General features: G+C 42.1%; 1 protein-coding gene across 1 annotated transcript in view; it reads right to left on the minus strand.

Annotated features, from left to right (window-relative positions):
• Window positions 1-1,243: 1,243 nt before the first annotated feature.
• ABCD2 (ATP binding cassette subfamily D member 2) overlaps window positions 1,244-16,023 on the minus strand; it is a 238,479-nt gene continuing 223,699 nt past the window's right edge. Inside the window, exon 10 of the mRNA XM_069229758.1 lies at window positions 1,244-3,577. Within this exon, the coding sequence (XP_069085859.1) occupies window positions 3,367-3,577 (211 nt within the window). The 3' untranslated portion in view covers window positions 1,244-3,366. The remainder of the gene's footprint in view (window positions 3,578-16,023) is intronic.

Genomic DNA, 16,023 nt, shown 5'->3' on the forward strand with positions numbered 1-16,023 from the left:
CTTTCCAATCAAAAGTTACAGATGTAATAATATATTACGTTTTATATAGCAGGAGTAAGCCATGCAGAAGAGGTTGCTGCGAACAACACACAGTCACATGCTATGTTTTAGAAGTATGTCAGTCAAATATAACCTTCCCTCTTACTTTTCAAGCCTGTACTCTGTGCAATTGGGCAGGGGCCCTCGACCCAAACAGGTGCCTCACTAGAGTAACAGTCATGACAGTGTGGAATCAAGAACGCCTATTCTTTTAAAACAGAATATGTAGATGGGCATGATCAGCAGGCCAGAGCCACCATAGAGGTCACAATAGCTGTTGTCAGGAGCAAGTAAATGGAAGGAACGTGGCACAAAGGAAGGATTTTCTTACAACCAGAGAGATGCAGAGTGGCGGTCAATTGTAAGCTTAAAGACCGACACAAAAACAAGAAGATAAAAACTTTGGTATGAGGGTGTTGCAACAGAGGCATTTGCTACAATGCTATAACATCTAGGCTAAGGTGATAGCTCATTCTATTCTTGATTACAGGGCACCATAAAAAGTTTACAGTCCAAAGTATTGCTTTCAGAACAAGCTCTATACTGACCAGAAGATAGTTTATAGAAACTGTGGTACTCTGCTTGAACTGCAAAACAATATTCTACCAAACACTGAATAAGAAATACAGTCTGCTTCCATGATCAAATGTATGCAATACGTGCTCAACCTAGAAGCATAACCCTTTAACAAACCAGATGGAGAGATAATAAATAACATGGAAAATAATTTAGCACTTTCAAGTTAAGTCCCTTCACACGTCGAAACACACAAACGCATAACCAATATTTAACTATTTTCAGCAGGGCAAAGACACTGAAGTCCAACATTCAGTATAAGTTGATGGACTATCTTGAACCAGGGGAATATCAGAACATTTTAAACAAAACATCCCCGCTTTGTTGTTGCCTTCTGTAAACCCTACTGATGGTCCGGCTAGAGAAGCGAGAGAGAAAAAACATGATTACAACTGAAGCAAATACATCTCCTCCACAGGACTGGAAACTTAACGTGGCTGATGAAAATCTTAAAGGACCTCGAGCAATAATAAAGAACAGACACAGAGTCTAACCTTGGAACTTCACCAGGCTCTTCTTCTGAGTTCTGGCCCTGGGTGGTACTATAACAGAGATTTTTCTAGACCTCACCAAGGACAAAAAAGCTAATATGGATTTGCAATACCTTCATGAAACACAGTACAGACAATTGTAAATATCAGGCTTTTATTCTCTTTTGAAATGACAAATGTAAAGCATTTTGTATTTCTTTTTAGAACAATCATCTTTATGGAAGTAACTGGAAACAAAAAAAAGTCCTGTGGATCTCAATTGTTCGTCCCGTCTAGTATTTAAAGGACCAGAACAATACAAGTATTTAAGTGGACAATGTTTGTCTAGTTAACAATTTGTAGTGATAGTATTCACAAGCACCTGTTTGAAAGACAAATTTTAAATGAAGAAGGAATGATACAAATGGAATTCATTTTTGCCGAGGGAACTGCTATATTTAAAATGGTCATGATTTCAAACAAGCTCCCAAATAAAAACGTTCTAAAATGATGAATTTAGTTTCAACATGAGTTTTACAACAGACTTTCCTAAACTTATGTGTTGCAGTTGTAAAAAAGTAAACCAAAAGTCAGCCCTTTTGGTATGTAATTTACACTCTATACAATTCTGCATAAACTTCCACATTTTTTGGTTCTCCTGAAATCTAGTCATACCTTTAAGGCTCAGAAAGCACTCACAGAACCATTGGAGGAATTCCACAAAACTATTTACAGTTTTCTGACTTTAAAATTAGGATTGGGAGTACATATATTACAATTAAAAAAGGAACAAAAACACTAAAAACAAATAATACATTGACAGATTATCACTATACCATGTGCTTCAGGGCAGGGGGATATGACTGAATATCCCCCTCAGCTTTTGGCAGCATGTGTTCATTCTGAAAATCTACTATTTTACGACATAGTTTCCAAAATGTTCTCCTTGGCTCACTGTACAATGATGTTTGGCCTCCCCCATATGCTTGAGGCAAAATAACAGCTCTATATTTTCTGATTATCTAACAAAGGCAGCATAACAGTATGTTGTGGGTCATATGCTACCAGCATGATATGAGAACATCCCGCCCACTATTCAATTTAGATAGTGATCTGCTTGCTGGACTGCTTTTTTTATGAAGATACATTTTTAGGAGAGGTATAAAATCTTAGTTTCATGACTATTGCTATTCTGCTATACACTATACAAAACAAAGTATAAACATCAGTCTACTTTTTCCGACCTGAGCTATCTTCTAACATAAACTGAAGGTACGACAAAGTTTAATTCTGATAACCTATGCACACACAAAATATTGATGTCAGTCAGAAGAGCTTAGAATCTTCTATTAAAAATCACATAATATAATCTCATAGTTTTGTTCTAATGTTTGACACAGCTGTCTGCATCAATTTATGGGAAAAAAAGAATGCAAGACTTTTTGACTTCTAAATTGTTCAGTGCGATTTCTCATCATTCAAACAAATGACTTCCATGCATACACAATTCACTCACATGCATGAACGAGTACCTCATGCTACAGTCGCCTAACATTGATGATATTGCACAAGTGCAAATGCCAGCCTACATTTAAGCAAGTGTCAAGCAACCTTAACATTAACATTCATTGAGTCAACAGAATCATTGGAAACAAATTAAATTACATTAAATTAAACATGGATCTGTGTATTGAAGAGTGACAGACATCTTGACCAAAATCTGAAGGGCATGGCAAAATCAGACGCATTCCTAGGCCATTGGCTGGTCTCAGGCAAAATAGTATAAAATGGTGGGTATGTAAATTGTATTTTTATGTGGGTACAAAAACTAAACAAAATGACAACTCAAGCAGCATACACCTCACCTGCAAATGGCCTATATCGGTAATTTCAGAACTGAACTTTACTCTACTGGTATGTTGCATTTTCTTAATTTCTCTTGCATTGGTGTTGCCTGAGGTTTTTGTCTAAACTTGTATTAGGGGTCTCACGTCCAACTGGCAACGCCGTTTGACAGCAGTAAACAATGGTTCACTAGTACTCACAGGACTGACTCTTGATTGTGCCTGATCATCCATTCTCCATTTTTGGTTATTTTGTCACTCAGAATCAGTTCAAACTTATACCATTCCATAACACTGAGGTTTGTAGATCACGCTTTACAGCATAAAGGTTGTACATCGAAGCATGCGCACAATACAATCTGGTTGCTTCATTGAACACATTTTTAGTTATTAACTAAAAAAATATAGGAATGGTCTCTTATTGCACATTCAGATATTTACTCTTCATTGTCGACTGTTTTAAGAACCGAATCTTCTCCAAGTATTTTGCAAAGTTCATTAAGTCGCCTTTGCATTTTAGGAATGCCTGCAAGTTGCGATTCTAGTCTTTGTTTTTCTTCACTTAGGGATAAACGGGTAGCAGTGTCCAGATGCTCAAAGCGCCAACCTCCTTCACCATCAAACTGCAACAGATGAGTGTGGTATTTCCTGCAGGAAAAAGTAACATTGGAAAAGTTTTATGATATAAGCTTCACACAAAGATATTCAGCACCATATTCAGTGTTAATGTATAGTAAATCACTGACCAATTACTTGGCCTCTTGGGGCTATTGGCATTGTAGGTTCAGGTCTCAATACTGCTGTAAAACAACTTTACATACTTAGAAATTATTTTGTGAATTTGGTCAGTATAAGGCTCCTACTCCTCAATTCACTTGAAGACAGAGCCACCAGTTATATATAAACTGATTGAAAGTCACCAACAAACCGCTTCAGCACACCTGGGGCAAAGTTTGCCCCAATGCTGGATCCTTGCTTCTGTAAGCATTTTTCACTCTGAAAAATGAATAATTAAAACAAATAATGCGCGATCAATGTTGATGCCTATTTCATTCAAGTTTTTCTACACTTTTTTATGAATGGCCAGTCGTAAACAATAAAGTCAGTGGTAAATTGAAGGAGCAGTGGAAGTCTATGTAGACTCTGATGTAATACCTCTATTGAGGAATTGCTGGGAAATATTAATATATCTAGTCAAAGCAAATCTGTGGCAGAGTTAAGTGCTAGACCACGTATAGTTATTATTATGGCACTTCTGATAAATGTTGGCATTACCTCCGCTGGGTGCAGCGTTTGGATAGACCTTCCATAATTCTAGATATTTTACAGATATTTTACAGATCATCAGATGATGTTACACATCCTTATTAATTTTAGGTAGGCCATACAAACCAATTTGGCACTTAGGTTTTTTTTCAGTTGGTTTCTTGCAGATTAAACTAAAATACAATAAAACATTTCAGCGATGATCAGATTTCTATTGTAACATTAGCAGGATTAGAATATTTGGAATATCTCCTAATATTAATGACATTGACAATTTATTTGATCTTTGTCTCAACTCTTATTCTGATTTATAACCTTTCCTGATGAAAGCCTCACAAACTGTTTTTTAGGGTAATATAGCAATGCAGTGTTTAGCAAAACATGATTACTATATGTTTGTTATCGTGAACCTACAAATGTTCATAAGTGCACACATGGCCTTGCATAACTGATTAATTCAGAGCCTGATGTTTTGAATTAAGGCACTTCACCTTCTTCACTACTTTCTAGGGGCTTCTTTCTTCACCACAGGCTCCACCCTGTCTCCCGGTGTACTAGATTAGATGTAAACATGGCTAGACTGCCAGGTAACAACACCCAAGGAAATAAATCAGGCCAAGCGCACCGTAGATGTAGGCCATTTTTTTGTTATACCCTCTCTTTGAAGACAAGACTATCTAAGTCAGATCCACTGAGATGGATGGTCTTGCTTGTAATGCTGCAAAGAAGAGCGGAATATTTGGTGTAGTTTTGGAATCCTCCTACCTTCAGAAATGCCAAGAAAACTAGTTGCAATATCTCGGGGACCTGGTGAATTAATAACTGTCCACCACAATTGACTTTTATTACAAAAGGCCACGGACCTTCAGTTTACTGATCTAAACAATCTGAATTCAACTTTATATGTACATTTTTTAAACAAAAGTGAACTATATTCTGTATAAGCAAGTGAATTATTAATTAGGGTGGATAGTAGGGCACCCTAAGTAATAAGGTCACTAACATTTTAGTTCCCGGGAAAGGTTTCAGTAATTTAACCTGCCTCAACCCTTGGTAGAAATAGCGGAGGAGACAGGCTTAACTTAGAGACTATGTGTAAAGCATTTAGAAGTACCAAAAGTCAAAACCACAACAGTACAAATCCCACTGGAATGTATAAAAAAACATACTGTGACTTTGTGTGTAAGGAGCTCAGGAATATTCTGTTTGTTAGAAGAATTTATCTTTATGGTTGATTATTTTCATACTGAATAAAGTGTTTTGATGATGATAAAATTCTACAAATAAATTACACCAAAACACCAAAAATACAACAAGGGAAGATGAGACATGAATTTTTAGATTTAAAACAAAAAGTGCCAAGAAAACTTAATCTGTCAATCAACAGTTACAGTTCACAGGGGACTAGGATTGTGTGCAACTTCAGGCCCAGCCTGATGCAGTGCAGGTTGGATAAGCAAGCAAGTTCTTTGCGGTCAAAGATTTTACCATAGCACATACAGCTTGATTCATTTATTGGGGGACGTGGGTTAACTCCAACAGGGCAACAGAGTTTTTTACTCCGTTATGCTGGTGGAGTCTCCACCCGCCTAAATGAAAAATGAGCACCAAGCCAGCATTCATTTCTAAAGCATTGGGAGAAATGACAGTCTTGGCAGTTCCGGTAAATGTTTTTTTTTAAGTTTGACACATGGCTCCATCAAAATAATGGAGCCGTCTGTCAATTTTATTATTTTTTATTTTCAAAAAGAATATCTTAAAGTGAAAAATTAAAAAAAAAAAAAAAATACCCTCCTTGCAATGGGAGTTATCTCCCTTCTTAGGGGGCATCTTGAGGTTTTTACTGCCCCTTACTGCCAAGGGTTGCCTGGCGGTGACAGGCAGTAAAAAATGGCTATATGTCTGAGGGGGCAGATATGTAGTCAATGCTCTGATGGCCTTTACTCAGTCAGGCCATCTGCAATGTTTGACCTCAGCAGATACAGAATATTCTCCGCCGTGGCCAAACTATGATCAGCCCACATTTAAGTCAGGGAGGCGGACCATCATCTTGGTGGCAATTATACTCCTTCACTGTTGCACTGGAGGGTCCTTACTGCCAAGATATAAATCAGGCTCCATCTTAGTCTGTGAAATGGAAGTCAAAACTTTTCAGTGGTACGAGGTTGCTGAGGGTATCAAAAGAAATCCTCTTGAAGCCGGATAGCCGTTTGACAAGGTCTTGCTGAAGATTTTGGTTTTGCCAGGACAAGCTCAGAGTAGGAAAAGTTCCAACTTCATGCCCAGGAAAGCTGAATACTATTAGCACCTTCACCCAGTCAGGATTTCTACTTTTGGACTTAGGGGCTGATTTAGAATTTGGCGCAGGGGTTACTCTGTACAAAGGTGACGGATATCCCATCTGACAAAATCTTAATCTCATAGGACATAATGGGATTTAGATTTCGGCGGACGGGATAACCACTCTGCCAAACTCTAAATCAGGACCTTAGTCTCTTTTACTGAGTTCAAAATCCTGCAATGGGACAATGCTGCTCCATGAGGCCAGATACCTTCTCGCAGAGGGTCCACTGAACGCTGAAACAGATTTGCTGCTGTGAAGAAGATCCAAGAAGGAGAACCCTGTTTCTTCAGCCAAGTAAAGTCGCACCATGGTAGCATCGGCTTGAGTGATTGGTCCCAGTCCTCCAGCAGCAGGAACTGCAAAACATTTTTTAAGACCCAACTTTTCAGAGTTTGTTGGAGAAGTCCCAGTTGGCCGCAGTCAAGGATCTCAGGACCTCAGGAACAACACTTAGGAGTCAATACTCACTCGAGCAGAGGCCATTAACAGGGTCCAGTTTAGGTCCTGTTCCAACCGGTCAGCTGTGCTCCAAAAGCAACTTGGTGTGCCCCTGCAGCCAAAAAGAAGGACATTCAAATCACCCTTGGAGTCCACTTCTTTGTCCTGGGTACAAGTGGGAGCAGGTACAGCCCTTCAAGCCTCCTCACAGGTCTCAGACAGCAGATGTGGTCCTTGTTCTTTCACAGGTCCAGAAAGCATTCTGAGAATAGTGCCTTTAAGGGTCATATTTATGATTGGCATTAGCTAGTGGATTGTAGTGACGCCTGACTAGTCCCTCACTAAGGGGGAAAAAGATCCCAGGGACAACCACACCCACTTTTTCCGCAGTTCCTGTTTGCATTACAGCAGCTAACCCCACAGTGCACCTTACTCTTAAAATCAAAGACAGAGAAAGGCTTCCCCCCACTTTCAAGGGTACCATGTAGCCTGCTGCACTTGTTCTCTGCCAGCCTTTTCATGGCGGTCAGACTGCCATGAAAAGGCTGGCGGAGAACAAGGTTGTAGTCAGCAGAATGGCGCTGAGTTCAGTGCCACCCTGCTGATTACAACCAGGACTGCCATCAGCCCAACCGGATCACTGATCCTGATCGGGACGGTGGTAGGATGGCGGGTCTGCCCACCAAACTCGTAATGTGGCGGTCAGACCACCATAGCTATGGCAGTCCGACCGCCACCGCGAAGCTGGCGGTCTTGAGACTGCCAGCCTCGTAATCAGGCCCTATGTCATTAAAGGAGAGTTAGATATGTCAATCAAGGATTACCACCATTTTTATGTTTTAGGGGTCAGAGCACTTACACTGGGCAGTGGACTACAAGTCTAGTGTACCGAGACTAAAAACCGGCAATAAAATTCAGCAAAAATATGAGGGTGACCACACAATAACTAGGATTTTCCCACACTTTGTATTGAACTGAATCTACATTTTACTCTAGAGCGCTGAGACTCACAAATAGGCCTTGTTCATGCTACATAAAACTACAACTAAATAATTAAATCACTGTGCAGCTAAAACTTGCTGCCACAGTTTAAGAGCATTGCTTGATCCGTTTGTCAGTATTTCTGTAAAATTCACAAGCCCTGCAGGTGAGCTCAGTTTTTGTACCATGAAAACATTTGCCATTTACATTTAAATTATTTAGGATTTGTATTTTGATGTATTCATTTGGTCCCTATACTGATAGGTACTATAGGGCTTAAAAGCAATTTAGCTTGATTACTTCGAGAATCACTTTTTTGCCAAATCTGATTTATGCACATAGCAAAGAAGGAAACATGAAATACCCAGTGTCTATGGATATTGCAGCAGTGGGAAACACAATACAAAACCTGTGCTGCACACCATAAACCTCGGATCCAAAGCAAGGTCCTCTTAAACTCACAACATGAGAGAGGAAAAAATACCTAAAATGTTAATCCAGTCCTTGTAGTGGTACAGCTGGAAACAAAACACCAACCGGACACTCCCAAAAACAACCATAGAGCCAATCAGATCCAAATAAACCCACCAGACAGTGCTAGCACTGTGGAAGCATAAAGGAAATTAAAAACTGATTTAGTCACTCACGGCTTCTCACAGTTTCCTCTGCCACTTCGCAGATCGCAGTTTTTACTTGCAAGCTTGCAAGTTTTAGTGACTTGAAGGAATGCCAGTAGCAGGCGTTTATGCTGATCCAAAACAAATCCCTGATGCTAACAAAGAGACCAATACAAAGGATTGGTAATGCTAGATCACTTGTTGATCTCCAAGTTGTACCAGGTATAATTAAAGCAGGTTCATAGACTGCTTCTCAGACTCTGGGCATTTCAGCGGTTCAACTTTACAGTCCCACAGCCAAAGGTCCTGGTTTACAGAAAATATAGCACCTCTAATAGAGCACCTCTGCTTCGCCTCTGTTCTGAAGTATCTTTCCTCCACAATGATGCTTTCTGAAGACAGTCTGGGCTTACTAAGGGAGGATCGAAGTGGTGCAGAAGTAGGGGGGCACAGGAGGACATGGCTCACCAAAGCTCAGGAAACATGGTGCCTTTCCCACGCCCTGCTCAATGCTTGATGATCTTGCTTAATCCTTCTGGCACAGCTCATACATCTTCTAGGCAGCTGGAGTGTAGCTTGCTAGGTGGTGCTTCACCTCCAGTATCCCCTCCTCCTCTTTGATGACTCCATTCCTTCAAGCCTCTTCTCAACAGTACTCCTAAATAAATTGTAGCAGCACCCCAGGTTGTGTTCAAGATCTTAGAAGGGAGGTGGCTGCTCAAATGTACCAGCCCTAGAACTCCCTAGTTTACAGCTGTGGACTGCTAGGAACCATTCAGTGAGACAGCCATGGAACACTGGTCAGAGGATGCCTTCCCATAACTATATAGGCTTTGTAGTCTAGAAAGGTGTAATCCTCAGAATGAATTATTGTGGGTTGGCTGGAGTTAGGAGAGTGTTTACCCTTATCTACTCAGGTGCATGTAATGCTTCTATAAGGGTTGCTGGCTGGAGGGGGAGCGAGCTGGATGTTCCCTGACAAAGGAGTGCAAGACAAATGGACAAATGGTACGAAATGAGCTGGGCTTCCCTCACCTGGTTAATACAAAATATCTGTCTGAGAACAATTTTAAAAAATGGAAATGGGAGGGGGCACAGACTGCCTGTATGTTTCAAAGGTGCTTATGTCTCCTGCTTTCCCTTCATAGGAGCCAGCCCACGTAAAAGGTCTTGATTAATTGTCTATTACCGACCTCCAATTTACGTCCAAAAGTCAACCAGAGTCTCTCCATCTTAAATTTTATAAACCACTATTAAAGAGGAGATTCAAATGGGCTTGGATGTGCCCCATGACCTGATGCTTTGTGCTGGCCTGCTTGGGCGGCCTGCGCTGTTTGCTGCACCTGGGTCCCGGTTTGGCCTCTTCCGTGTTGGTTGGTGTTGTGAGCTAGTTACAGCTTTCGCCTACCCTCCCTCTTTTTCTCCTCCCCTCGGGTGTCTTTTTTTTGCGCCCGAGGGTCTTTCTGTTTTCGTTTATGGCTTCTGGTGGTCCTCCATTGGGTCCTTGGTCGCTTTTTCTTCTGGTCGCTCTGTGGTTTTGTTTTTTCTGCACACAGCCACCATGGGGAAGCACACTGGGAAACGTCGCCATCTTTCTCCTTTGCCTCCATCTGGAGTGCGTGATGGTGGGGTTCGATGTCATCATCCTCCTCTGCCTGACGTTCACCTCTAGGACATGGTTCTTCAGCTGTCAGACACCATTAATTCTCAACGTGGGCAGTCTTCCCCTGTTTCTCAGGCTTTGTCTTCTGGTTCTGCCTGGTCTATTTCTTCCCCTTCTTTGGTCTCCTCCTGTCTGCCTCCAGATTATGATTAGGATGATCTGGGATTTCCGTCTGGTGCCTCCTCTAAAGGAAAATATATTTTGAAGGAGGATTTGGGTACAGTGGTCTCTTACTTTTCCTCCAATCTTGACCTCCCTGTGGATTTGGATCAACCTTCTACTAGTGGTGATTTGTTCTGGCAGTTTCAGCATCCTTCCTTTCCCAAGCTTCCTGTTATCCCTGCTGTCCAGTCATTGCTACAACATGAATGGAAGGATCCTTAGTCTCTGTTCCTTGCATTAGGGGTCGCTTGTATCCTTTGTCACAAGGGAAGACTTCTGTTCCTCAGATTCTCGCTTTGGACCCTTTAATTTCTAACCTTGTGGGAAAACCTTCTTTACTTTCTGAGGATGTGACTTTATCTGATCATGTTGACAAGAAGGTCGAGGCTGCTCTCAAGAGATCTCATACTGGTCTCTTTGCGTTCTGAGGTTTATGGGGTCTATACTTCTCAGTCCCTCGTTAAGGATTTTCAGTCCCTTTACTCTGCCATTGCGGATGGTGAAGATTCCTCTGATTTGCTGTCTCATATGGAAATTCAAGCTAAAGTTATTTTGGATATTGCTTTTGACTATCTTAAGGCTTCTGCTGTGGCCATTGCTGGTTCTGTTTCTGCTCGCCGTCATCTCCAACTCCGGTGCTGGAAGGTTGATTCTCCCAGAAGAACTAGGTTCTAAGCTCTTTGGGGATGAACTGGAGGAGGTCCTCTGGAAATACTTCAGGTGCCAGAAACATGTTCAGCCTTTCTAATACAAGAAGAGTGGCCAGGGCACACCAGTGTTGTAGATCCAGATAATGTTCAAGAATTGATTAGATGTCCGGTCTGGGAAGATGATGTATAGAAATGTATTATAGATGCAAGTAGGTAGTTGAAGTCTCAATCACAAAGATTGCTGCACAAAATGTCCATGTATCCAGAACAGCCAGATGGTGATAAATGGTCAGAGTTACAATAGGGTAATCAAATGTAACAATAAGTCCATACAGCAAAACAGCCAACACGTGTTTAGTCTTCAACGCTTTGTCAAGGCTTCAGATGTATAAAGCGAATATGTAAATACGGTTGGAGCATATAACGAACTGCTGTTTGTCATGAATCTCTAGGAGAAGTCAAATAGTACTGGAGAGAAGAATAATGGCCATGATAAGCCTCGAGCAGTGTCACACTGCTTATTCTCGACACGACCGGCACGGGTGATTTATCCAAGAACCGGACATCTAATCAATTATTGAACATTATCTGGATCTACAAAACACACTGGTGTGCCCTGGCCACTCTTCTTGTATTAGAAAGGCCGAACATGTTTCTGGCACCTGAAGTATTTCCAGAGGACCTCCTCCAGTTCATCCCCAAAGAGCTTAGAACCTAGTTCTTCTGGGAGAATCAACCTTCCAGCACCGGAGATGGAGATGACGGCGAGCAGAAACAGAACCAGCAATGGCCACAGCAGAAGCCTTAAGAGAGTCACACTGCTTATTCCGATGCGACCGGCACGGGTGATTTATCCAAGAACCTCGAGGCTTATCTGGCGCGTTTGTGTCTCACGGTCTGGAGGTTGAGCGGGAGGGCCTTATGGAGCAGAGGCTCTCTTTGCAGGTTTCCCGTTCACTCCAGTCTTCTCGACGGGGTTACACTAATAAGGCTTACGTGCATCATTGTGGTTCTTTTGATGCTTGGTGCAGGACTCGCTCTTTATCTCCTGTTCCTGTCCCTTCCTCTTCGATTTTTCAGTTTATTCAGGAATGTTCTGATAAGGGTCTCTTAAGGCTACTCTGAAACTCCAGTGGTGCTCTATCAAAACTTTTCGAGCTCCCTGGGATGATTTGTCCTCTTTTTGCAGCATGGCCTCTAGATTATTCTGGGGTTCCAGCCTTCTTGGTCCTTCCCTTTGGAAACCTTTTCCATCCTGGGACCTTCCAGTGGTGCTTTCACATCTGAAGTCCCCTCTGTATGTACCATTGGAATCTGTTTCCCTTAAATTCCTGACTTTGAACTGTTTTTTTTTCTGGTGGCTATTCCTACTGTCAGGCGTTTGAGAGAGCTTAGGGCCAGATGTAGGTAGCTGTTTGCATGTTGCAAACTGCGAAAAACGCAGGTTGCGCCATGCAAACAGCCTAACGCGATGCTCATCCCCAAATTGCGAGTCGGTACCGACTCGCAATTTGGGGATGCGACTCGCAAATAGGAAGGGGTGTTCCCTTCCTATTTGCGACCGCATCGCCATGCTGAGTTGCTTTGTGACCGCAAATGAGGTCGCAAACCAACTCGCAGTTACCACCCACTTGAAGTGGGTGGTAACTCATCCTCAAAAGGGAAGGGGTCCTCATGGGACCCCTTCCCCTTTGTGAATGCCGAAAAAAAAAAAAATTCAGAGCAGGCAGTGGTCCTATGGACCACTGCCTACTCTGAAAAAAACAAAACAAATGGTTTCAGAAGTTTTCTTTTTGCAACTCGTTTTCCTTTAAGGAAAACGGGCTGCAAAAATAAAAAATAAACTGCTTTATTAAAAAAGCAGTCACAGACATGGAGGTCTGCTGTCTCCAGCAGGCCACCATCCCTGGGAGTGCATGGACTCGCTATGGGGTCGCAAACTGCGACCCACCTCATTAATATTCATGAGGTGGGTCTTTGCGACCCCATAGCGAGTCGCAGAAGGTGTCTGAGACACCTTTCTGCATATGGTTTTGTGAGTTGCAAATTGCGAGTCGGTATGACTCGCAATTTGCAAATCGCAAAATTTTACTCATCTACATCTGGCCCTTAATAACTTGGTTATCCGTTCCAACGCATTTTTGAGCACCGAGTCATTCTTTCCTTGGATCCTAAGATCCTCCATAAGGTGAACTCTTCTTTTCATCGGGACCAGGATATTGTTCTCCCTGTCCTCCCTCTGACCCTTCCTTGTCCCTTTTGGGTGTTGTCCATGCATGGAAGATCTATCTCTTTAGGTCTTCTGAGTTTCGTCTCTCTGACCACCTTTTTGTCAGGTTTGGGCCTGTACAAAAGGGTGGCCACCCTTCTTCTTCTACCCTGTCACGTTGGATTAAGTCTGCTATCTATTCGGCTTACCAGGCCCTGGGCAGAGAGATTCCTGGTGGAGTGAAGGCTCATTCCACTTGCAGGATAGCTGCTTCCTGGGCTGAGTGGTCTGGCGTTTTATTCCAGGATATTTGCAATGCTGCCACCTGGTCTTCTCCTTCCACTTTCATTACCCATTACAGATTGCGCGTTGATCAGGGTTCTGAATTGTCTTTTGGTTCGGACATTTTGGTTGCAGCTGCTTCCTCCTCCTGAGTTGGCTTCTTGTAGTTGGACTCTTCGGGTTTCCTGCATGTAACTCGTGGTGTTCCTCTGTTTTTTTGTATGCCTCATTAAAAATTTGCACTGCACTGATTGTGTTTTCTTTTGATTCTTTCATGTGGCTCCTGAAAGTTGTCTTGCTTGGGCATTCATCCATGCATTCGGAAGGGGACAAGGAAGGACGATGAGGAGGTAATGCTCGGATTACTTACTGGTAATCTTCATTACTCCGAAGGAAGAATCGGAGTAATGAAGATAACCGGTAAGTAATCTGAGCATTCTTTGTGCTTTGCAGAGAGGCCAATTATTGGAAAAACATGTGTTCCGGACCCCTTTTGTGGCACAGTGACAAGCACTGCTTACACCTGCAGGTCAACACCTCTCAATCCTGTAGGGGGGTGAGGAGGCCAGCCCCCCCATTAATCCTTGAAGTACTACAGTTGAAGAGTTAAGAATAGAGAGGTCTTTATCTATTAGCCCTGAAGTATTACCTATGAGTTCAAATACAAACTGTCTCCTGACAGAAAATTTTGGTTATGGGTTCATTTAGGGTATCATGGACTGTGTGGAAAGGGCTTTTAGTGGGCCGGGCCGGTTCAGCACCTGCAGTTCTAAAAAACAGGAGCTGAGACGGGTCCCTGTCGTGGTATCAATTTTTGCCCTCACCCTCTGAGTGGAAAAAACAATCTTAACTCGACCCTCACTATCCTTTGATGTAAATTCAAAGAGACTTTGTTGTACATGGTCTCAAAATTTCAAAACGAAGCAATTTCAATACTATGCACAACAATGTCATATTTATCTTATGGAACTAACAACCATTGCACAGCCAATAGTCCTGACTTGTTTTAAGGGTAATGTCAGTTGCTGTATTATTATATATATGAATACAATATCAAAAAGAAGCAGCAAAATACCTGCCAAGCGGCATGCTAAACTAAGCACAGATTTTTATCTTTTTGTAAACCACCCCCTAAATTACATAGGGTACCTTCCTTGAGAGATCCCCCAGTTTCTGATCCAATTTAAAGCCCTGACTGTGGCCTTCATCTTTCACATGTACCTTAATTACTGTAGTACATGTGAAAGGAGAACCCCACCGTGTTCCAGAGGTGTTTTTTAACACTTACATGAATATAGACCTGCTGGCTTTGCAAATTTTATTGCAAAAACATCAGAATGTAAGCTAGCGGTATGGAAGGTACAGCCAAGGCACTTATGTTGGGTTTTGGTAATCGCCAGCACCCCCACTATGAAAGCTGTTCCAACCCCACTGTGACTGGGGGGCCTTCAGTGAGCAGTATGTGCTATGCAAAAATATTGTACCCATGAAAACTACAGAAACACATCTGGAAAAATAGGTACTCGTAGGAAATAAGAACACGTATCTCATGCAACCTAAAGTAAAACATGTGAATGCAACAGGGGCTGCATCGCTGACTTGGATTCACTTCGATATTCTTAAACGTATTGCAGAGGAAGAACTGAATGATTTAGCTCAGTGCTTCTTACCCTTTTGACTCCTGTGGACCCCCACTTTATCTTTACTGGAGCCTGGGAACTTCACTGAATCATTATTGGAGTCCGAGGGATACCCCCCACCCACCCAACTGAGTCACAACTGGAAGCCAGAGTTCCCGGCCTAAACATTGTCGATGATTTGAAACGCAAAACATTGCAAAAACAAATACAGAAACAAGCTTTCATCAAACACATACACAAACAGTAACACATTTTATTTAATCTGCAAACAAATATTTGATTACGGCTGGTGCTGAGCATTTGCAGGACCTGCCCTACCTAGAGTCACGTGCACTCACTACCAGACTCAGCAAAAACCCTGCCTCTTACCCCTTCATGCCACTATGCACCAGTGCTGCATCCGATCCCATCTTCAGTCAGCCTACTTGCACCACAGACTTTCAGATGGGGTCTCTTGGGCATTTACAACTTCAGGTGAAATTCATGCACCAGTATATCCTACATGCTTCAGCCAGGCCTCATTCAGGACCAATGACTGTGTACACCCTCTGGCGGATATTTATTGGGAGCACACGTCTCAACTCTTTCTTTATTCCTTTAGGTATACATATATAGTTATTTGTTTTACATCTTTACCGGCTCAGTTGTTATTTATATGGTATATTTATCCTAATTATATTGAGGCCCCAATAGCTAGCTGTGTCTCTGTCCTTTTCAGACATATTGAACTTACCCTCTGAGGCACAGGAAAAGAGGAAAAGTGATCTCATATTTTACAGAATCCGCTTACTTCACATTTGCCGCATATCACGTTTGGAGCAACATAATGGACCACAAAGGGT

This window comes from Pleurodeles waltl, chromosome 4_1, assembly GCF_031143425.1.
Source record: "Pleurodeles waltl isolate 20211129_DDA chromosome 4_1, aPleWal1.hap1.20221129, whole genome shotgun sequence".
Lineage (NCBI taxonomy): Eukaryota > Metazoa > Chordata > Amphibia > Caudata > Salamandridae > Pleurodeles > Pleurodeles waltl.